The sequence below is a fragment of the Delphinapterus leucas genome, chromosome 15 (assembly GCF_059928025.1).
Source record: "Delphinapterus leucas isolate spDelLeu-1000000601 "Yukka" chromosome 15, BTC_Dleu_Yukka2, whole genome shotgun sequence".
NCBI classification, from domain to species: Eukaryota; Metazoa; Chordata; class Mammalia; order Artiodactyla; family Monodontidae; genus Delphinapterus; species Delphinapterus leucas.
In genome coordinates, this window is record NC_143143.1 from 25,609,917 (window position 1) to 25,634,369 (window position 24,453).

Consider the following 24,453-nt stretch of genomic DNA (forward strand, 5'->3'; position numbering starts at 1 on the left):
ACGTGAAGAACAGAAAAGAAAATGTGTGTACATGTTCAGTGCACAGCGATAGGCTTTCAATAAATGTTTCTCCAGTTATCATCATGTCCCCTCCCAACCAACTTCCAAAAGGAGTAAGTCTGGGGGTGTGGGACCCCGAGGCCTGCAAGGTTTCCCAGCTTTGCAGGCAGCCCTGGTGATCTGGGAGCACCTTGAATAATTACTTTCTTCTGCTCTTCTGTGAAAACCTCAATAAATGGTGGTTTATTGGCTTTAAAAAAATCAATAGGAATGGTAGGACCATAAGTTACGATGTTCTCCAGAGCTCAGTGGGTGTACTAGAGGCAGGATTTTTATGAGGGTTTTGATTTTTTTTAGCTTGTTGGAGCAGTGAGTGACTGCTGTCTAATTGGTCTGAGGTCAGGCCTTCCAGACACACGTTTTCCACCAGGAAGGGAGTGTGGCGGGCCCTTTGCAGCCTGAGTTTTTATTGCAAGAGTGGGAAGAATCTGCATAGTCCGGTTAAATAGTGTCACCCTGAAACCGAGCAGGACCCCATGGGGCTCCTGGGCATGGAAGCCTTTCTGTCTCCTGTTTCTTGTTTGTAGGGAATAAACCCCAGCCTCCATGACCTTCCCTGAGTTCCAAAGGGCAGATTTGAACAGTTGCTAATCAGGGAAGGGAGGGGACGCAGAGACAGGGTAGGAGCAGTGAAGAAACAATAGTGCAGCCTTGGGGAAGGGTCCTGGTTCTGCCTCAAGGGATACACATAAAAATATCTTTGAGCTCTTTACAGAACTAAAACCCCCAATAAATGGAAGATGTTGTCATTCTTTATTCCAGAGAAGACCACCTGAGGCCAGATTAAAGGAACCAGAGAAGCTCATCAAGAGATTACCTGAGACCAAATTAAAGGAGTGCAGGCCCTGCACACACCCTAATTTTATCAGCAACCCTACCCTAAACCATTGCTATAAAACTCCTTACCAAATTCTCCTGGGTTGTGACACAGTTTTTGAGGGCAGGAGCCCACTGCATCCCCCTTTGCCTGGCAAAGCAATAAAGCTATTCTTTTCTACTTTACCTAAAACTCTCTCTCCGAGATTTGATTCAGCACCAGTGCCTAGAGGCCGAGTTTTCAGCACCACTCCTTCCCCCAAATTCATGTCTACTTGCCATCTCAGAATGTGACCTTATTTGCAAATAGGGTCTTTGCAGAAGTTGTTATGGTAAGAATCAAGATCTGTCATCCCAGATTTAGGGTGGGCCCTAAATCCAATGACTGGTGTCCTTATAAAAAGAGAGGACCAGAGACACAGAGGAGACCACGTGAAGATGGAGGTAGAGATTGGTGCAATAACAGATTGCCAGGGGCCGCCAGGAGCTGGAAGAGGCAAGGAAGCATTCTTCCCTAGAGCCTTCAGGGGGAACACTTCCCTGAGGACACTGATTTCTAGCCTCCAGAACTGTGAGAGGATCAATTTCTGTTGTTTAAAGTACGCTGGTTGGGGGAATATGTTATGGAAGCCCTAGGAAGCTCATGCAGCCTGGCTTCATGCTTGGTCTAGGGCGGTGCCCTCTGAGGCCAGATGGTGGCCCTGGCAGTGGCCTGAGGGAGCCTCTTCAGCTTCCTAATGGCAGGAAGTGTTGTGTGGGCCGAAGCTTGGACTGAAGCAGAAGCACATCAGTGACAGAGCGGGAGGGGCTGATGGTGCACTGCCCACCAGGAGGGGCCATCAAACTCAGAGGTATTTTGTGTCAACTCCAAAGCTGCTGTGACTAGAGAGACCTTCAGGTTAACTTTTGATTTACAAATATTTTTTTAAAATGTGACCCATTTAAATTAGAACCTTACCTCTAGGAGTTTGTCTTAAGGAAAAATCAGAAATTCAGATGAAGCTTTGTCCCCCCAGATGTTTATCCTGACAACTTATAATACTGAAAAACTAGAAACAGCTTAATTGTCCAACACTGAGGGACTGGTTAGATAAATTACGGTATATCCACAAGATGGATTACTAGGCAGCCATTGTAAATATTAATGAAGAGTGTTTAATGTTTACAAAGAGCTTTTAATGATGTGGCAGAGTGATAGTGATACTATGATAAATGGAAAAAGAAAACTGTTATAGAATGGTACAATAGGATGCCAATCATGAAAAAAAAAATCATACAAAAAGACAGAGAGGAAATATGCCAAAATGTCAGAGTGGCTGGAGGAATGATGGGAGTTAAAAAAACAAAAACACTTCTTTATACTTTCTGTACTTTTTAAATGATTAACTATGTACACGGGTTACTTCTATAGTCAAGAAAAAAGTAAAAACTTTTAAAATGCTGTGTACGTGGTTTCCATTTTTATTTTCTCTGATGGATGATTGCACATCAGCAAATCTTGAGTTATGCTAACTACTTAGGCCGGTCACGACACACACACGTACAGAGAGGTCACATGGGCTGTGCCGGGCTGGCTGTAGCAAATGTACATCAAGTTACACAGGTGGAATTGTTAGGCTGGTTAAAATACACCACCGAATGATGGGACACGGTTGGGTCAGGCCGCCTCTCCTGCCTGCCATTGTTGTTTGCGGAGGTCTGTGTGTTAGGCTGGTGAGTGGCGTCCTGCTGGCACTCCGTCCATCCGGTGGCCCCCGTGGGTGGAGAGTGCCTGGGTCAGCATCTGCTCTGGGTCCCTTCTCATCTGCCCTTGCCTCGTGTTGGAGCTCCCAGCTCTCTGCTACCTCTCCCAAGTACTAGGTGTGCTCCAGCCGGGGCCCCATCCCCACTCTGCTCCATACACCTGGGACAGACGTTGCAAGGGAAGGAAGAGCCAAGATCGAACGGACACACTCCTGATACAAGCCGTGCCCAGACACAGGAGGGGAGGAAGCGGGAGACGTGACCACAACACCACACACAAGCTCAGTCTTTACAGATGGGCCCTCTGTGTCTCTAGACACATGGGCTGTGTGGAGCCCTCCAGGGCACAGCCCCTGGGAGAGGACAGATCGGGGGTGGAGCCGTTTGGGGCAGCCTGACAGCAGAACTAGGAGCGTGGATGGGGGATGTATCCAACATGGTGCTAGACTGTTGAAAAGTCACGACTATACACACCTGGGGATCATGCCCCCTCCCAGTTCATTCCCACGGTGGGTTAGATACAGCTAGATAGAAGTGGAGATATACTTTTTCGACGGAGGACCTTTCCTGGTGGTTGGATAAACAGTGAGACAGACTCCTGGGTTCGGCATGCTCTGGGGAGGGCCATGCGACGGTGAGGGACTCCCTATTGCTACACTCTGTACAGGGCGGCCGGGCCCGCCCGCCGCACCCACGGCCCCTGGTGGCAGTCATGGGCTTGCCCTCAATCCCTTCCGCCTTGGAGAGCTCTTGGGCCCCGGTGAAATGGGGGCTATGAAGACAAGAGGGTGGGAGGGGGTTCCCCGTGGCCCCGGGGGCACCCCATGTGGGGGCTACATGATATTGCACTGGGTGGCCCCGCAGCAATCCTTGATGAGCGCCAGCCCCGTCTTGGCTACCGTGGGCTTGCTAGGTGGGGGCTCTGCTTTCTTTTCTGCTCGGGAGCCTGCAGCAAGGTAGGAGAGCAGAGGCAGAGAGGGGAAACAGGAGAGAGAGAGAGGTGAGGTGAGGAGAGCCCTGAGCATCTGCAGCCCCAGTTCCATCCCAACCCTTGCCAGGCCTTGCTTCAGTGTCACAGATCAGGTGGTGTGGGGAGCTGGCATGCATTTTATATGGTCCTGGTGACTGTTCCCACCTCCCTGTAGGCCCACTGGCTTTCAGTCCTTGGCTTACAACTATAGCTTTTAGCCCTTCTCCTATTCTGTTCTCCTCACCATTGTATCTGCCAACCCCAGCACAGAGACTGGCATTCAAGAAGTATTTGGTGAGTGGATGACAGAAATTTTGTTTAAGTCACTTTAATCTGAGGGCTCATATCTTTCAATTCTGGAAAATACACATTATCTCTTCAGATACCCTCACCTGTCATTCTCTGTTCTCTCTCCTTTTGGAATGTCTATTAAATGTAAGTTGGACCTTATTATTCTAACCTCCATGTTTCATAACTTCTTTTTCATATTTCCTATCTCTTTGTCTCTTGGTGCTGCATTCTGGGTAATTTCCTCAGCTCTGTCTTCCAGTTATATGAATCCTCCCTTCAGCTATGTCTCTGTGTTTAACCCACTGAGTTTTCACTTCAGTGACAATAATTTTTTTTAGAAGGCTAATTGTTTGCTAATCTACCTATTCTTTTTTCATAGCATCTTGCTATTTCATTTTGGGTATTATGCCTTCTCATATCTCTTTAATCATTTTAAATATACTTTAGATAGTCTGTTAGTTCTGGTTCATGGGAGGACAGACATCCTCTTTGTTGCATCTACTGACTCCTCTCATGGTGGTTCAATTCTTCATTGGTTTTAAAATTTTTATTGAGAGATCATCTTCACGGGGGTTGTTTTTAATGTGTGGGCTGTGTATTATGAGAGCTGAAGGGACTCTACTGAGCAATTTTGCATTTGCTTTGCTGGGGTCCCAGAGACTTCACTGGTTTTGGATTAATTTTAATTAATTTCAACTTGGGATTCCAGCACCAGATGGGTGGTGTATATTTGTACCCCACACTGGGCCTCTTGCATGTGGTACAGGCTTGGTGTTTTGATTTCTTGCCAGAATTCTTTTTTCTATCCATAATCTTACATAGAAGGCAGGTTTCCTTGCTCCTTCTCCACAGTGTTCGTGGAGTTTTTCTAGTTTACCTTTCATGGAAGGGACAGTCCGTTGAGGATGCTGGATTGAGACAGGGACCATGTGGCTTATGATTTTAGGGGCCTGCAGAAGGGACCAGGGCCCTTCTCTTCCTGTATTCCTTCACACTGTACTACAGTGTTTTCGTGGGATGCTAATGGATGGTCAGGGAGAACTGGGTTTGCTGCTTCAGTTGATAGTGGCAGCTTTTGGGGCGTGTTTTCCCAGCAAGAGTTTCTGCCCCTTTTCTTCTGATAACAGCTCATGTCTCTGTGGCTACAGGAGTGGGCATGTGACACAGATCTAGCCAATCACAACTTCTGAGCCTCTTGGTGAGAGTGATGGGCCTAGGAAGTGGGAACACGATCCAAGGAAGGCCAATCAGAATCTTATATATTTAGATACCAGGAGAGAATCACTGGTGTTGCCTTGCTGCTACTAAGTTATGGTTCTAGAGTTCTGGCCCCAGGGAGAAGGCCTGTGTAGTAGGAGAAAATGAAGCTAACATGCAAAGAGGTGCCAAGATGATAAATAGAAGGAAAGCAAGGGTTCTAACAGTGTCCAGTCCCTGAAGCCCTGGTTCCCATTGCTCTTTCTCCAGCACATCCTCTTTTTTGCTAGGGCCAGTTTGAATTGGGCATCCACTTCTTATAGCTCAAAGTGTGGTCTCATTGGGCCAACAAAGAGAAGGTAGTTCCTAGACAGCAGGACCCATTATCACTTTAATATGCTAATGGACATTGGAAGCCTACAAAGAGAGGGTCAAATACACAGCATCTCCCAAACTTATTTCACACAGAACCCTTTTCGCTCTGAGTATCTTGTGAGGCTAATGTTCTGAGAAGTAAACTTCTGGCTCCATTCCTCCAGCAACTCCAGCTCCAACAGAGGCCAGAGCTCCATGGCCCTCAGTCCTCACCTTCTTGCCTCAGTGGCCACCCAACTCCTTCAATGAAGTGCACCACACCATATGATCAGAGTGACAGCTGCTGCCAGAATTAGCTGCATAGTTTGCAGAACCCAGCGCAAAATGAAAATGCAGGGCCCCCTGTTCGAAAATTCTTAAGAATTCCAAGACAGCAATAGCAGGGCACTAAAGCAAGCATAGTGCCCTTCTAGGCGTGAGCAATAGTAGGGCACTAAAGCAAGCATAGTGCCCTTCTAGGCCCTGGGAAACTGCACAGGTTTCTCACCCATGAAGCTGGCCCTGCCTGCTGCCAGCCTGGGCTCAAGTTTGATCTGTAGAAATCATTTTGTTGTGCCCCCCCTCGGCTTCAAGATCTCTTTTAAATTTCCTTTTCTCTTGGATGGGGGGAGGAAAAGGAATAACATATGCACTCACTGGCTGGAGATTTGGTTACTTTGTCTAGAGGTTTTAACTTGATTCTCAGAAAATCGGCCATTTCCTTGTCTTCTTCTTGCTCCCTGTGTAGAAAGATGTGTAAAGACAAGAAGAAAGTACAGTAAGCTAAGAGAGCATCAAGGAACTGATGAAATGAGGCAAGAGTGTGGGATCATGTATCAGACTTTGTGGATGGTGCATGTGTATTGCTGTGTGTTATGTGTGGTGGTGCATGTATGTTGATGTGTGTTATGTGTGGGTGGTACATGTGTGTTGTGTGTGGGTGGTGTGCATATGTTATGTGTGTATAGTGTGTGTGTGTTTTGTTTGATGAATCTACTCTGAAGCAGAGACACATATCAATGATGGAGTAAATGGCTACTCCCACTAGTGTGAGACCCCAGGGGAGAGGCAGGTATGTTACAGGACCCAGCCTCCCTGATGGAGGTTTAGTGAGCTGGGCAGCCCCTCTCCTGACCCTGCACTTTTATGTTACCCTAGAAAAGGTACATGGCAGGTCTCAGAGGGCAAGTCACCTCAGCTCTTCCAAGGGTCACCAGGAGCAAAGTCAACAATCCAAGCCTGGTTGAGTTGGGCAAGGTGCATCCTAGGGGCCTCAGAGGACTCAGGAGGACACAGAGAATTAAAAGGAAGTTGCCCTCTGGTTTGGAAAAGGCCCTCTGAGCCTCTACCCTGTGGACAACTCCAAAGGCCTTGCTCCAGCACAAAAACATTCAAGAATCAATATTCACATATTTCCCGTGCCCTGGCTCCCTGGGGAGCCTTCAGGTGCGCCATGGCTCCAGGGCCCATGGTTGTCCAGATCCAGGTGGCAGGTGCATCTGCAAATAGGAGACCCTGAAGGCTAGGAAGGGGCATCAGAGGCATCTAGGAGAGGGGAAGGGAAAGAACAAAGCTGGGAAGTGGGCAGGCAAGGAAGCAAGTCAGTACTGGGGGCAGAGTTTCTGTAGAAACCAATGGAAGTTTCTGGAAAAGTTGCCTTGATGAGCTGGGAGAAAGCTCAGTGAAAAGAATGTGCAGGAAGCTCTGCCGTGTGTTATGTGATGTAATTCCTCCCTGGTTACCTCCTCAAATAACATTCACTTAAGATCCACAGGCCTTTGCAAAACATTTTGGAGCTGGATTTGAGTTTCTCTTGAATGTGAAGTGGGTCCTCAGGCCAGAAGGCCAGGATTCATCTGGATCCAGTGTTTGGGGAGTGTTTGCCCAAGCCATGCCTGTTGCAAAGCTGTGAGTCCTGGGAGCAGGTGATGGGTTTTGGAAGGCAACTGAGTTGTGTTCTAACAGCCCCAGCCCTCTGCTCAGGGGACATGCCGCCCACTTACCTTAGCCGCTCAACCTCTGCATCGTCCACCAGGAAGTCTCTCTTCTGCACCAGTTTGTGGATCTTCTGGATTAGCTCGTCCTCTCTCTGATTCTGCAACTTGGTTTTTTCTTTTTCTGGGAAGAATACAACATTAGCAAAGACAGTTTTAGTGTAGCTGTTGAAAGCAGTTGAGTCCGAGGGGTCAGGGTTGGAATCCTGGCTCTACCATTTAACTTGCTGGATGAACTTGGAGAAGCAACTTGACCTCTTCAAGTTTCTGTTTCCTCCTCTGTAAAATACACAGTGAGGCTTGAATGCGAGGCTGTGGTGATGTTAGTAAATGACTTTGCATAGAGCTGGCCCGTGGTGTATGCTCGGTAAATGATGCTGCTGCTGCAAGGGGGTCGTGCAGAAGGCCGGGGGCAGGAGGGAATTACTCTATAGCGAGGCTCAGCCAATCTGTCAGAAGGAAGGCACCCATGCTTTCCCATCCTGTTCCAAATACCAAGGGCTAGAGCGCCATAGAGGAAACAAAAGAACGAGGGCTGGACACAAGGACTGAGAAAACTAGGCGGGCAGAAACTTTTTCAGAAGATAAAAATCATGGGGCAGCTTGTCCATCTGCCTGCTGGAACTGGCACTGACCATTTCCTCTAGACCTGGGGGCAGAACCAGAGGCAAGGAGAATATAATATTTGGATTAGAGAGAAAATCGGTTTCTTTCATTAATCAGAAGGGGAGTGAGGAAGTGGAGTGGAATTGCTAGCAGCCCCTGGGTTCCTGCTCATCGCGGCGTTGACGATGGTAGCATATTCCTCTCGAGGTGGGTCCCGAAGTCTGATTCTGCAAGTCACTCGTCAGTACCACAGAGCCTCCCTGCCCTCTGCAGGCGAGTTAACCACAGCGCCCTTGGACTCGGGGAGTGATGTCACCGTCCTCTCCAAGTTACCAGCGACAGCCCTCCAATATTCCCCTGTCCTCCGCCAGGCTCCAGATCTAAGCCAGAGTCACATAGCAACTGGCAGGGCCCCCAAGAACTCACAAACCTCCCTGCCCAAGTTATTCATACCCGTTTTCTATCTCTTGCCAGTTCAGGCATCCCCCAGCCTCCCCAGATACTCAGCTGCAGCCCTCTGCTCATGCAGCCCCTCCCAGCAACTCACGGGAGAAGCCACCTACTCAAAGTGGTCTGTGCTAGCTTACAAACCAGTTACTGACCTAAGTCTCCATGCCACCAGCCAATGCCGTTCACCTGCTTTTCCGTGTAATATACCCTTTCTGCCAGCATCTCTCACCTGCCTCCAGGTACCACCCACCTGTCTCCAGGTACTACCTACCTACCTTAAGCCCCACCTACCTACCTGCAGGCCCCACCCACCTAGCTGTAGGCATCACCCACTTACCTGCAGGTATCACGTACCTGCCTGCAAGCATCACTCACCTGCTTCCAGGCACCACCCATCTATCTAGGGACACACTTTTTTTGGCCATCATCACCCACCTACTTGCCAACTTTATCCCCTGCTGGCATCACACACCTGATTCCTAGCATCTTCACGTGCTTGCCGATGTGACCCTCCAACTTGCTTCTCATCTATCTCCTCCAGCACATCTCCTTAGCCCAGGCCACCATCAGCTCTCCCTGGACCATGCCATGACTTCCTAACTGGTTTCCCTGGCCTGTAGACCCTATCACAACTGTGAGCCCTTGCCATAGAATCAGACAGTCGTGGCTTAATGCTCCAGCTCCTCCCCTTCCTAGCTGTGTGACTCTGGGCACATTCCTCAACCTCTCTGAGCATCCAGTTTCTCAACACAGATAATCATAAAGTTGTTGCAAGTTTTAAGACAGAGAAATCAAGTAAAACCCTAGGCTCACAGTCTGGTAGATAGTAAGAGTTCATGAACAGTCAGCTGCTACTATTACAGGCTATTATTTTATATAGTCACTGTTGTTTTAATGACTAAGTGCCCTCTAGGTTAAATATTTACCAAACGAGGTACAAAAGAAATAAACACTTATTTAATGAAGGGAAAGCAAGTCGCATAAGTGTGCAAAATGTAAGTGCTTAATAAATTGTAGCAATTATCATTGTATTTGTATTACCGTGAGCTTTAGATTTTTATTTAATCTGGTTTCTCAGCCTTGGTGCTATTGATATTTGAGACTGGATCATTCTCTGTCATGGGGGCTGTCCTGTGCACTATAGGATGTTGAGCGTCATCCCTGGCCTCTACCCACTAGATGCTGGTAGCAGCCGCCTCTCTTAGTTGTGACAACCAAGCCTGTCTCCAGACATGGCCCATGTCTCCAGGGAGGCCCAACTCACCCCTGCTTGAGAACCACTATTAATTCTTTCCAACAACCCTATGAGGGAGACACTATTTTTATGTCCAAGGGGAGGGTATCATGGCCTCTACAGCCAGGTCTAAGCATCCCCAGCCCTAAGGGGACCGTGGTGGCAGTGGAGGTGAGGTGAGGCATCCTGGCTTGTTCTTGAGAAGCCCTGAAGGCGGGGAGGGCTCCAGGTGTTCTCTCTCATCACAGTCTGGTAAATTATTTTCTGACCCTGGCTGGAGAAACATGATTTTCTTGGCCATTCAGTGTTCTCTTTACTCAATATTTTTATTGATAAATTGCCAGGAGCATCATTTTCTTTCCCCCTAAACTCAGCTAAACCCATCTAGAAACCTGGCACTGGCCCAAGGAATGCACAGAAAGGCTCTTAACAAGGAGTCAGAGGAGAAGGTGGGGAGAGGTGAGAAGGAAAGGCAGGAGAGGAAAGGGAACTTTAATATCTGAATTTCTGCACAGAAGTGATTGGGAAGATGCAGTTTTCCGGCAGAATCAATGGAGCTGCCGTTGAAGACCTGGGCTCTGTTGCTAAGTGGCCCTATGACCTTGTATGTTTCCCAGCGGGACAGTTGATGGCATTTCAGGTAAAACTTGTTCTTCAGGGGGACTGTCCCCTCCATGCAGGGTTAGCGTTCCTGGCTTCCGCCCATTGAGTGTCAGTACCGATCTCATCTTTTTTTTTTTTTTTTTTTTGCGGTATGCGGGCCTCTCACTGTTGTGGCCTCTCCCATTGTGGAGCACAGGCTCTGGACGCACAGGCTCAGCGGCCATGGCTCACGGGCGCAGCCGCTCCACGGCATGTAGGATCTTCCCGGACCGGGGCACGAACCCGTGTCCCCTGCATCGGCAGGCGGACTCTCAACCACTGCGCCACCAGGGAAGCCCCCGATCTCATCTTTATTTAAACTTTTGGTATATATTTTTGCATGAATTTTGGTATTTTAAATATTGCATGAAAATATGATTACTGAATTTTTCATGTTCCAGCTGAGCGCCTTGTTCTCCTACCCTAGTCCCAGTCCTGGTCAGTCATGCAGCCCAGGCACTGTGTCAGCCAAAGACCCTCACCCCCAGCCATTTCCCACCCATTTCCTACCCATGCTCTAGAGGCTGCCACGGCCCCCCGTGGAGCCCCTGTGGCCTGAGGAGGCCTTGGCTGGCCTGGTGGCCACACACTCGTGTCTCCTTTGTCTCAGTGGCACCCAAGTGTCCTGCTGAGTCAACAGTGGGCTCTGGGAATCCTTCCTCTCAAGAGGGAGACGTCAGTCTATGTTGGGCCCATCATTGTCCCCTGGGAAGTTGAAAATTGGAACACAGAGGCCCGAGAGTTGGGCTCTTGTGTGGGAAAATCATGGAAGGGAGATGAGGTTGTAACCGAGCTGCACCCTGTGGGGCCTTCCTGGGACAGACCCCTCCCCCACATCCTCTGCTGTAGCTCTTCTCTGAAGTCCCTAGATAACAGTATCTGATGCACACTTCCTGAGTTGTTTTACAGATGCTAAAACCCCCACCAAATGGAAGATGTTAGCTACTTGATAAGCACATAGCCCCCAGGCCTCCTGGAGCCTGAGGATTCATAATGCTAACACCCCCACACACACACCCGTGTGACACCGCCCTGTTGCCTCATCATCCACCAGTCGGAGAATTGTGCATGAGCTGATCACATACCCTGGGATGCCCCTCCCTCACCTGGCCTTTAAAAATGCTTTGCTGAAACCCATGGAGGAGTTTGGGCGTTTTGAGCACTAGTTGTCCTGGGCTCCTTGTTTAGCTCTACTATAAACACTGCACTTTCCTTCACCACAACCAGGTGTCAGTACATTGGCTTTACAGCCTGCGGGCAAGCAGACCCAAGCTGGGTTTGATAACAAAGTGGCCTTGCTTGGCTCATGTGCGATAGAGGGAGAAAATAGAACATGCTCCAACATGGAGAGTAAGAGAGAAAGAGACAGAGAGAGAAGGAGAGAAGAGAAGGAGAGAGCAAGGGCGAAAGAACATTCCACAGCCTTCCTGTTTTTGGTTCTCGACCCTTGTGAGTTGGGCTGAGCTTCCTGCCTGTTTGAGAGTAAATAGTACGTCCTTGCCACTCCTAATTTCATTCGGAAATACGCTATTTGGGAATAGGGTCTTTGTGGATGCAATCAGTTAAGATGAGGTCATACTCATTGGGTCAGCCCTTAATCCAATGACTGGTGTCCTTATAAGAAGAGGAGTTGACACACAGAGAAACACAAAGAGAGGAAGGCCACGCAAAGACAGAGGCAGAGACTAGAATAAGGCAGCTACAAGACAAGGAACAAGGACTGATGGGAACCACCAGAAGCTGGAAGAGGCAAAGAGGGATTCTCTATTCCAGTCTTTGGAGGGAGCATGGTCCTGCTGACACTTTGATTTCGGACTTCTGGCTTCTCTCAAAGAATAAAGTTCTGTTGTCTTAAGACACTAAGTTTGTGGGAACTTGTCAGGGCAGCCCTAGCAAACTAATACGATAATGCCTGCAGGCTCCAGGAGTCTCCACAGTCCTTCAGTAACTGCCCGTTTCAATGGGTTTTTGTATCTTTCAACTAAATGATCCCTCAGGGGAGTATAAAATGAGAGACTTGACCCAGTGGCTCTCAGCCCTGACTGCCCATCAAAGCCATGTGAGAAGCTTGTAAACATGACCAATGCCAGGGCCCCACGCTAATCAAATGGAAGTTTCTAGTGGGTAGTGTCTGGACTTGGCTATTTCTCCCCCTCCTCATTCTATTTTTTTCTGGCCACATGGCAGGGCTTGCAGGATCTTAGTTCCCTGACCAGGGATTGAACCTGGGGCCATGGCAGTGAAAGCTCTGAGTCCTGACCACTGAGTAGAAATGTGTTCGGTTAATGATAATAATAATAGTAATAATAATAATGGCACTTATTTATTACGCACTCACTATAAGATGGGAACTGTGTTAAGTACTTTACATGTGTCACCCCTCGGTCAGTCTCACAACAATCCTTTGAGGTAGATAGCATGATTGTCCCAGTTTACAGACAAAGAAACCGAGTTATAGTGAAGTAACTTGCCCAAGGTCACATCATTAATAAGTGACAGATCTAGGTTTGACTCCAAAGTCAGAGCTCGTAACCACCATACTCTACCTGTTCCCAAACAGGATAATAAGAGTAATCATTGCTAATATTTACTGGACTCTTTGGACCAACTATCAAGCTAAGCACGTGGCTTGTGTTGTTTCATTTATCGCAGTAAGATTTATACCCAACGAGTTAGGTACTATTACTATTCCTACCCCATTTTCAGAGGAAGAGAAGTTGAGTCTCAGAGAGATAATGTGACTTGCCCAAGGTCAAGGAGGTGGTCAGAATTAGGACTTGAACCCGGGTCTGCCCGATGCAGAGTCTGAACCACATGATCAGGGAGCAAGCACTGCGTTGCAAGAATGGGGCTGCATTAGGGCCTTCCAGACGGGGGATCTGAGCAGCTGGTTCATGAGGTGGGGTCCCCCATGGTTACCTGGGATGGCGACCAAGTTCTGCAGCTCCTGCTTCAAGTCCATGATGTCGTTGCAGAGCTGGATGTCATCCATCCTGGGGAAAGAGGACAGTGCACAACAGCAGGTTACATCAACAGAACATTGTACACCCTGAGCACCACCCTGGTTTCAACAAAGAGGGCTAATGGGGGAGTTCTGTCCTCTGTAAAGCCCACACATGCTCTTTAGAAGTTTTACACCAAAAGTAAAAAAAAACAAAACAAACTGCCCTTTATCCAATGACTTAGAAATGATCAATCACAGTTAATAACACCTTGATAAAGTTCCTTCCAGTCTTCCCATGCCTGGCTTTTGTTAGCATATGTGAGAGACTTCATGCTGTGGGTTCAGTGTTTTCCTTTTTCAGCTATGTGAAAAGCTTTTAAACATTACAGAAATTCACCGCATAGACAGAAAATCTCCCTCTATCCTTTAGAGAAAACCATTGTCGGTGGTTTGTTATCTATTCCTCCAGATTGAAAAAAATGTTTATGCTTATACTACCAAAGATGACACCATCATTCATGCACAAAAAACGTTTTGCAATTTGCTTTTTTTAACTTAACGATATGTCTTGGGCATCCTTCCATGTCAGGATATGCACATCTCATTTTTAATGACTATATAATATTCCATTATATTGATATACAGCGATTTATTTAACCATTCCCCCCATTCATAGGTATTAGACTTATTTCCAGATATATTCTAGGATAGATTCCTAGAAATAAAGGAATTCCTAGCTAAGTCAATTCCCAGAAGTGCAACTGGAGGGTTAAGTGACATGAACATTTTAATAGGAATTTCCAAACTGTCCTTCAGAGGGACCGTGCATGACATTCCCACCAACAGTGTGAAAGGAAGCTCACCCCTATAATCTCAGCAATTGGGTTGCATATACAATTTTGCATAATGTATTTCATGTGTGTGTGTTGCAATATTAACTCATCTTACTGTAAACAACATTTGTAATGGCTGCCTGGAATTTCACCAAGTAGATTTATCAGAGCAGTTTTAATTATGCCCTTATTTTTATTTTTATTTTTTGCCACACTGCACGGCTGTAGGATCTTAGTTCCCTCACCAGGGATCAAACCCTGGCCCCGGCAGTGAGAGTACCAAGTGCTACTGGACTCCCAGGGAATTCCCTATGCCTTTATCTTGATTACTTAGGTGGGCTTTTTGAGTTGTTTGTGTTATTTTAGCCACTTTAGGATGAACATGGATTCACCTTTCCAGGAAAGAAAAGGCTTTTCTTTCGTGTTGGATTATTTGGGGTGGGGGCTACTGATTTTCAGAAGTAAAATCACTGAGTACAAAGGGTATGACATGTCTATGGCCATTGAGACGTATTTCCAAATAGCTTCCCCATGGGGTGTGTGTGTGCCTTCATTCTGCATGTCTTTAATGAGCACTTACTACGTTCACCAATGACACAGGCTCCAGGGATGCACAGCTCCCCTGCCCTCATAAGCTGAAATTTAATCAGGAGAGACAGAGGGTGAACACAGATACAACAGAACGTCAGATGCTCTGAAGAAGAGTGAAGCAGGTGAGGGGATGGAGTGGACCACTTTGGACACATCAACCTTCTGTCCCAGGAAGAGATGGAGGAAAGCAGGAATATTCTCAAAAGGCTCAACTGAGTCTGCACAGCAAGTAGGGGCAGGACCAGGACCAGAAATCGATTTGTCTGAATCCACTGATCTTTCTGCCTCCTTCCTTGACGTCTTCGCCAAGAACCTGATTTCCATTCAGAAGTGCCATCCACAGACCAGCGTGGGGCCCCCTGCCCTGCCCGTGTGATCCCCAGCATCCCAGCTTTCAGGACGAGTGGCAGTAATGTCTCGTTTCAGCCTGCATCTCCTGCTCCTGTTGCCAGGGGCAGGCACTCCAAGCGCTTGTCAAACGTTGCCCTGGAATGTCCTAGCAGGTGGCAGCTGCCACAAATGAGCTTGGGGGCTTTGCCAGAAGGGTACATGCTGTTCCCCTGGGTTCCTGTCTGCGAGCCTTCAACTGGAGGTGCTCCAGAATCCTTTTCCACATCTAGCGTGGAGATGAGGCTCCATCAGTGGTTCTTAAGGAGGATGATTTTGGCCCCGGGGGCATTTGGCAACATCTGGAGACATATTTGTTGTTACTGCTGGGTATGTGGGGGGATTGCTACTGGCATCTAGTGGGTAGAGTCCAGGGATGTTCCAAAGCATCCTACAATGCACAGGGCAGCCCGCCTCAGTAGAGAATTACCTGGTTCAAAATGCCAATCATGATGAAGTTGAGAAATCTTGGGTTATAACCACAGAATTGACACAGGTACCTGATAGATACTTTTTGAAAGATGAGAGAAGGAAAGACGATGAAAGAACAAAAGAGCGACAGGTAATGTTAGAAGCAAGAGTATTGGCACCAAACATCTCTAGTTCAAAGGGGCCATGTGCCAGAAATTCTTCTCTGAGTCTAACTTTCCTCATCTTTGAAATAGGAATTATAATAGTACAGCTTTCTAGGATTATTATGCATGTCAGGCACTGAGCACGTGTCTGGGACATACACAGTACAATGCTCAGTAAATCATATCTGTTGCTATTATTAGCCGTTAGAAAGAGGCAGGGGGAAAAGAAAGAGAAAATGATGCTGGATAAGCAGGGTATTTGACAAACAGAGCTAACGTTCAACCTTAAAACAACTTTTAAAAATTATATTCCTTATAAAATTTTTTTAATAAAATTTTTAAAATAAAATTCTTATCTGATTGCAGAACAGATTCCTGATCATTGTAGAAATTTTGGAAAATACAAACAAGTACGAAGAAGGAACCTAAGATTACACATAACCTTGATCCACATGCACCAGAGGCCACTGTTCCACTCCGAATGTTTGGGTGAATTTCACGCCAGTCTTCTTCCTACATGTAACCCAGGTGTGGTGGGCTTGCCCTGGGGGGCCTTCACCCTTTGTCCATCTCGAAACTGCACTTAGCATGTTTTGAGTCCTCCCAAGCACATCCACATTCACCCCACATTAACGAGCAAGGTGAAATTCTTGTGACGCTCTCACAGACAGGCATGCGTCAGAACCCCATGAAGATTCCTAGTAGATAGCACTGTTGTTTTCCTCAGATTTTTCTCTTGTCGCCAGCTTTCCATCTCTTCTCTTTCTCTCTCTTCCTCTTCCACACACCTCGTGGTCCTCGGACCTGTCACCTACAGATTGGCACTTGCCATCTACCTCTACAAGGATTAAATTATGAGCCACTGCAGCTGCTGACCTTCGACACCCCCTGAAAGGAGTTCAGGGTAGAGGTCAGAAATGAAGCACTCTGTGCTCTGGGAAAAACTGGCAGAACAGGTCTTCAGATAGTTGGATATTTTCAGGAGATGATTTTATGAGCCCAATCTTGCATCTCCTCGCATCTAGAAAAGCACTAAAATCCTTCATGGTGACGTCTGCTCCTCGTGACTAGCAGTAACTTTCACGAGACTAGCAGAAACCTTCTGCAAAAAATATGTGCTTGACTGCATGTACTCCCCCTTCACCAAAATCACATATATACTGACCTTCCCCCCTACCTCTTTGGAGCTGTTTCTAAGGGCTATCTGAAACGCTGTCTCCCGGGCTATAGTCTTCATTTTGCCCCCAATAAATCTTAACTCACAACTCTCACGTTGTGCTTTTTTAGGTTTGTTTCAGTGGACAGATCCCAAGCAATTCACCTCTGGTCTTCAACTTACAAACCCCAGTTGGCAAAACCAAAGTCTGGTGGTTCCCTGAACATCCCCAGGAAAGGAGCTTGCTTCCCCCAACCTCCACCCAATCTGTCTATCAGGGAATTTACCTAAACAAAAATCAGGTTGGAAGAGGGAGGGACGGGCTCCACCATTAAGGGAAACAAAAAGTCAATGTTTATTGAGCATTTGCTTTCTGTGCATAAACTCACCTAAGTCCTCATGGCAGCCCTGAGAGAGGTGTTGCTTTTATCTCCATTTTTACGGACAAGGAAATGGAAGTTAAGCGATGTGACCAAAGTGCCACCCTGGTATGTGGCCACTGGGATTCGGCCCAAGCTCGCGGGCGTTCTTGACCACTTCACCATGGTCTCTCCTCTCCAGGTGGCTGCAGGAGTTGAGGCTGACATTGAACTGACCTTCGTTCTGCCCCTTCCTCCCATAGCCCTGATCTATTTAGGAGGCAATGTCTCCAGCTCCTTTCGGCGAGACAGGCTGGGACCTGGGACCTGGACCCTTTGCTGCAACGCTTGCACCTGGACACACGTCTCCACAAGCAACAGATACAAAGAAACTAGAAGGGACTAAAAATAACTGCACACACAAGCATGCCTGTGCAGTAGCAGTCGAGGCAATTATGAACAATAAGATACAAAAAGGCCACAAACCAACTGCCATTTCTCCATTCCTTCCATTTCTCCAACTGCCATTTCTCTTTTGTGGAGAGCAAAAGTAGGGCACTGTGCATGATCCCTGCACACTGCACCACCAAGGGGGTGGGCAGCTCACCTAAGCCACCCCTCCAGCCCAACCCACCAACCTGCCCCCACCCTCACCCTATTTAAAGAACCAGCTTGCCAGCCCTTGGAGAGCAAGCACGGGCACCTGTTTCTTGTTTTCTTTCCCTCATGCTGCACGAGTCCCAATAAAGCCCCGCCTGAATTCCTCATCTGGCCTCTTATCAATTTCTATTGATTACAGGAGTCCAAGGACCCAGGTCGGTAACAACAGAAGCCAGTTGTCTTAGTCTGTTCAGGCTACTATAACAAAAATACCATGGACTGGGTGGCTTAAACAACAAACATTGATTTCTCACAGTTCTGAAGGACTGGGAAGTCCAAGATCAAGCTGCCAGCTGGTCCTGTTCCTGGTGAGGACTCTTCCTGATTTGCAGACAGCTTTCTTCCTATACCCTCACATGTTGGAGAAAGAGATCCTCCTCTGGGGTCTCTTTTATAAGGGCACTAATCCCATTCATGAAAGCTCCACCCTCATGACCTTAATCACCTCCCAAAGGCTTCACCTCTAAAGACCACCACATTGGAGATTAGGGCTTCAACAAACAAATTTGTTGGGGGGAGGGGAGGGACACATTTAGCCCATAGCACCAGTCATGGCAGTCCCATTTGCCTCTGCCAGACATCTACTTTCCCAGGCTTCCTGGCAGCTAGAGGTAGACATGAGACCCACTTTGGGGCAACGAGAGGTAAGAGGAAGTCTTCTTGTGCGGGGCGGGGCAGTTCTGGGGAAGATGATTTGAGTCTTGGGTGCTATCCCCTCATACTCCTGAAGCTGCTATAGCCACTGTGGTGAGGATGGCATAGGGAAGCGAGGAAAGAGCCAGACTTTTGATGACATCCTTGAGCTACCCCACTGATACCTAATTAATTGAAGATACTATTGGGAGTTTCCTGGTGGCCTAGTGGTTAGCATTCCAGGCTTTCACTGCCATGGCCTGGTGAGGGAACTGAGATCCTGCAGGTCACGAGGTGCGGCCAAAAAAAAAAAAAAGTCCAAGACACTATCAGTCAGATGTTCTGTTACATGCAGCTGAAGACAGCTTCACTGATACATGTATGTGGATATGTGCCTCTTGAAAAATGTTGGAATCATACATTTTTATTGATAGCCTTTTTTTTTTTTGGCAGTGCCGCATGTTAGGCAGGATCCTAGTTCCCTGATTAGGGATTGAACCCATGCCCCCTGCAGTGGAAGCACGGAGTCTTAACAAGTGGACCACCAGGGAAGTCCCAATGTGTGCATTTTTAATAAAAACAGGATCAAAATAAACATTCATATGCCTTGCTCACTGTGAGCATTACATCATGATGATTGTCCAATGCCATTAAATAATATAATTCAAAAAACATTTAAACCGTTCATGCAAAGCACTTTTGAAGCTTGGCTGGAACTTCCAATAAGCCCCATTAGTCCAGTTCTCTGCACGAATAGTGCTGAACCCTGGAAATCAAACTGCTCCTGCCAGCTGGTTCTAGAGAAAGCGATGTCATCTCTGAGAAACTGACTGATGAAGGAAGGAAAAGACAGTCAGTCTGTGTCATTATGCATCTTAACCTTTCATGCTGGGACGATGGAGAAAATTGGTCATTTTACCAGCTTTGGGCGGGGAGAGGTGAATAGGCTCTGTTAGAATAACAGCGCTGCTGCTTTACAAGATTTCTTTGAAAATGACATGGTGTGGAGCCTAATGGAAACCCAGCAGAGACCAAGATGTGAAGGCAGAAGCAGACTGACGGAGGAAAGGGTTGACTTTTTAAGATAATATTTATTCGGCTTCTTCTGTAAGTTGTGGATGCGGTGGACTTCTTGGGATGGGTGAGAAGAAATAACATCTGGTCTTAGAGGTGGAATGCTGGTCTGGGATGTGCAGCCTGGACCTCAGTCTCACCATAAACCTCCTCTATGACTAAAGGGAAAATTCTGTTTTCCTATACACTCTTCACTTGTGACACCAAATGCGTGGGTTTTCTCAAACCAGGCAATTCTCCAATTCTTGGTGGACACCAACTGGGTGTCCTGCCATTTAACTCCATTCTGATACTCACTGCCTGGAGGTAGCACAGACCCGACAGGTTAAGGGCTCAGTCTCATAAGACTGCCCCTGATGCAGATGCCAATGGCAAGTCAGCACCACTTATACTTCTGACCAACTGGCTATGAATTGGTGGTTCCGTGACCCCCTCTACCAGGTTCAATAATTTGCCAGAACTGCTCATAAAACTCAGAATAACATTTACTTACATTTAGTAGCTTATTATAAAGGATATTTAAAAAGGTACAGATGAACAGCTAGAAGAAAGATACACAGGGCGAGGTATGGGGAAGGGTGTGGAGTTTCCAGGCCCTCCCCAGGTGGGCCACCCTCCCATCACCTCCATGTGTTCACCAACCCAGAAGCTCTCCGAACATCATACTTAAGAGATGTTTATGAGGGCTCATCACGTAGGCATGATCAATTATTAACTCAATCTCCAGCCCCTCCCCCTCCCCAGAGAATGCAGAGGTGGAGCTGAAAGTTCCAAGCTTCTAATCATGTCTTGGTCTTTCTGGGGACCAGTCCCCATCCTAAAGCCACCTAGGGACTCCAGCCACCAGGCATCTCATTCGCACACGAAAAGGCACTCATCACTCTGGAAATTCCCGGGGTCTTAGAAGCTCTTGTGTCAAGGAGCAAATAGTAGAACAAAAAATGCTCCTAGCACCCCAATCACTCAGAAAATTACAAAAGTTTCAGGAGCTCTGTGCCAAGAATGGGGTCAAATACCAAATATATTTCTTATTAAGCCATAATGACGGGACTTCCCTGGTGGTACAGTGGTTAAGACTCCGTGCTTCCGATGCAGGGGGTGTGGGTTCGTTCCCTGGTAGGGGAACCAAGATGCCACAAGCCACTCAGAGCAGCCAAAAAAAAACCTAACTAAACCATAATGACTCGACAAATCATTTCTCTCCCCACACCTCTGTTTCCTCAGATATAGGATGAGGGGTTTCAAGGATACTGGGAGCCCTGTTCTGCTAGCATTTAGAGGTGATAACTTGCTTTAGACCCTGCCAGACCTGAGTGCGGGTATCAGTTCCGCCGCTGACTGGCTGTACAACTTGGGTGAGTCCTTTCACTGCTTTCACTGGTCTCAGTGCTCTCACTGTTGAAAAGGAATCATACCTTTGTCTCGGGGTTGTATGAGAATGAAACAACCTTATCTGTGTAGAGCAGGCAGCCCTATGCTTAGCGCATACATAGTAGGTGCAAAGGAAAGGCTGCTTCTGTCCACGCTTCAGCCCTGGGTAAGGAGGTGAGCGGCTAGGCTGCCAGCTGGCAGACACTCCTGAAAACTCTTAGCCAACATTCGTGCATCAAAGAATGAATCTCACTTTCTATGCTACTTCAATTTCCTCCAACCTAATGGCACTGAGATGATGAGTGTGTGCGTTTGTTTGGCGTTCTTGGATTAATGAGCTTAAACGCTGTCCCTGGGAGAGAATAAGTGTTGAGACATCTCCAGGGAGACCCTGGGCTCAGTCATCTCTCAGCATCATGCTGGGGACCAAGCGACCAGAGAGATACCTGCCACACGGGCTCAGGTGACACATCCATGAAAGGGACACCTTTATGACACGTCACAGAAGGCCTGTTTTCTCCCCGTGGCACACTTATGGTCTGCATGTTAACTGGCTTCTCCCTTGATTGTGATCAGACCCTCATCTGGGAGGGGACACTGTTCCTAAAAGAATGTCACCTCCCTCAAGCATGGATTACTCTTCTCTTCCCCAGGTTTTTCTAGATCATCTCTGTTTGGATTCAGAAAAATTACTAATACCGAGAAACTCATCAAGCTGAACTCTGGGGGGTTGTGCCCTTTTCTGTGTGTATGCTGCATGTCAATGACAAGTTTCCCTGAAAAAATTACCAACAATAATTTTTGCTTTTGTTTTAGACCTAAAAGAGTACTTTTGGTCTTTTAAAAATTATACACATATTAAAGACAGCCTCCCTGTAAAAACGTCAAACAACACAGAAGTATAGTCGTAGCTGGCATTTATTAATGTTTTCATACTATGGGTGCCAGATTCTGGGCTAAGCATTTTATAAAAATCATCTCAATAAACTCTCACAGCAACCCTATCAGGTGAGTATTATCATTATCATCCCGTGGATGGTGTTAGGAACTTGCTCAAGGCCACAGAGTAAGTAATAGGAACTTGAACCCAGGCAGTCTGACCTCTCAGGTGGGAATGTTAGAGAACTCTTGACCGAAACCACCGGCCTTGGCCAGGCCTTGCTTGCCTGAGTTTTCTCACAGCAGGAGGTCCCAATAAGGAACATGGTGCTGCCACCCAAATCTAACGGGAGAATTCAGGAGGGGCCAAAAGAGGGAGGAGACGACCAACCTCCCAGAGTCCTTTGCGCTGGAATCCATCTTGGCTGAGAGAGACGCATGTCACCAGGAAGGACCCTGAGTCAGACCAACTATGGGCCAAGCAAGATGACCAGCCGGAGACAACCGGAAACTAACCCCATTACCATAAAACCCAAGGCTGCGAGCCACGTGGCAGAGCAGTTCTCCTGGGTTCCCTTAACCTGCTGCTCTCCACTCGGGCACCCCTTCCCAATAAAGTCTCTTGCTTTGTCAGCCCGCGTGTCTCCTGGGACAATTCGCTTCCTAGTGTTAGACAAGAGCCCACTCTCGAGCCCTGGAACGGGTCCCCCTTCCTGCAACAGGAATATCAAAGTCCCATCTCATATGGTGGTTGAAGTTCAGGGAAGATAGAGACCAGAGTAGTTTGGGGGAAGGTTTCTCAGCGCCACTTATGGGAGAGGCACAGCCTGGAGGGTCACAGAGAAGGCTCCCAGGCACTCAGGCAGAGGGAGCAGCTCAAACACTGACTGTAGAAAGGAGTGTGATATCAGTGTTATGTGACAGGGAAGAGTCCACTGAAATACTGGTGACATACAGGTCTTGGTTATAAAGGACTTGACATGGGAGCCATCTTAGGTTCTAGAGTGAGAGCATGGCAGGGCTATGTGGCTATGAAAGCCAGTTTGGCAGACATGGTGCCCAGTATGTACACAGCAAGGAGAAAGAGCATCCTCACTCTGAACTTTCTGTTTAAGGTGCTCAAGGGACTTCCTGGAAGTTGTGTTTGCTCTTGAATCTCCAGTGGGGTCAACAAACTATGGCCCATGGGCCAAACCTGACTCCCTGCCTGCTTTGTTGAAATCCATGAGGTAAGAATGGTTTTCACATTTTTAAATGGTTGGATAAAAATCAAAAGAAGAACATTACTGGACACATGAAAATTATATGAAATTCAAAGTTCAGTGTCTATAAAAAATGTTTTATTGGAACACAGCTGTGCCTGTTCATTTACCTACCGTCTGTGGCTGATTTCACCCTACAATGGCTGAGTTGAGTAATGACGACGGAGACCATATGGCCCAAAGTCTAAAATTTTCACTAGCTGGCCCTTTATAGAAAAATTTCATCCTGAACCTAATCTTTGGGGAAAAAACTTGGAAAGTAATCAGAGACTAACCGAGTTCTTGGAGCTGGAAGAGCTCTCACCTTATACGGATGAAGAAGTAAATGCCCAGAGAAGGGAATATTGATCATTGAGTCATTGATTTGCTGAGTTGTCCAATAAATCAATCATCTAGACAACCTAGATGATTATTGACAGCCTACTATGTGTGGGCTTCCTGCCTCAATTTTCACTTCTGAGAGACATCAGGAATCAAGCTGGCTAAGGTTCCTGGCCACGGGGTGGGCCCACAGGGCTCTCAACCACCTGACGCTTTGACTGAGGGCCCAGCCTGCTTTCTCCTCTGGGCACCAGTGGGGGATTAAGCTGTGCGCAGTGAGCATGAGGTCAGCCAACAGATTTCCTGCAGCACCTGCTAATGTGATCTGGCAGTTTCTGCTAGGGCATTTGTCCTTCACATCCTTCCCTTCACTAAGGACATACTAATTTTTGTGATCTCATGTATTTTCTACTTTTAGTCCCCCAATCTCTTGCCAAGAAGAGTGCTTAGACTGAGACAGGTTAAGTCATCCCCTTGGATGGCTCAGCAAGCTGTGAAGGGTTCTGGTCCTGGGTTTCCCTAATCCTAGCCCTGAGGCTCTCGGCTGAGTGGTCCACAAAGAATTAAAGATGTGCACAAAGATTAAACTCCAAACAGGTAAGATAAAGAGATGAAGGGAGAGGGAAAAAGGAAAAGGAGGAGGATGAGGAGGGGGGAGGGGAAGGAGGGGGTAGGAGAGGAGGGGGAGGAAAGAGAAAAGAGAGGAGAAGAGAGAAGAGAAAAGGAAACACCATGAATGTCCAACAATAGGGCATCAGTTACGTATATTACTTTCCAACAATACAAGGAAGAACTCTGCAACCGTTTAAAAGTTATTGCTGGACAGGGAATTCCCTGGTGGTGCAGGGGTTAAGACTCCGCACTTCCAATGCAGGGGCCCGGATTCGATCCCTGATCAAGGAACTAGATCCCACATGCATGCCACAACTAAGGAGCCTGCCTGCGGCAACTAAGACCCAGTGCAACCAAATAAATAAATAAACAAAAGTTATTGCTGGCCAGGCTGCAGTGTTTTCTCAAGAGGACCTCAGGAGAAAATACAACCAACACA

At 47.3% G+C, this 24,453-nt stretch overlaps 1 protein-coding gene across 2 annotated transcripts in view; it reads right to left on the reverse strand.

The window, feature by feature from the left end:
* The window catches only part of BMERB1 (bMERB domain containing 1), a 136,545-nt gene that overhangs the window by 14,614 nt on the left and 97,478 nt on the right, over positions 1-24,453 (reverse strand). Inside the window, exons 3-6 of one of the 2 annotated variants that reach the window (XM_022552238.3) lie at positions 13,277-13,350; positions 7,435-7,549; positions 6,089-6,171; positions 514-3,565 (exon numbers count right to left, since the gene is read on the reverse strand). In XM_022552238.3, coding sequence (XP_022407946.2) covers positions 3,453-3,565; positions 6,089-6,171; positions 7,435-7,549; positions 13,277-13,350 — 385 coding nt within the window. In that variant the 3' untranslated portion in view covers positions 514-3,452. Of the gene's footprint in view, positions 1-513; positions 3,566-6,088; positions 6,172-7,434; positions 7,550-13,276; positions 13,351-24,453 lie in introns of those variants that run through there. The other variant, XM_089896112.1, reaches the window with a different exon arrangement.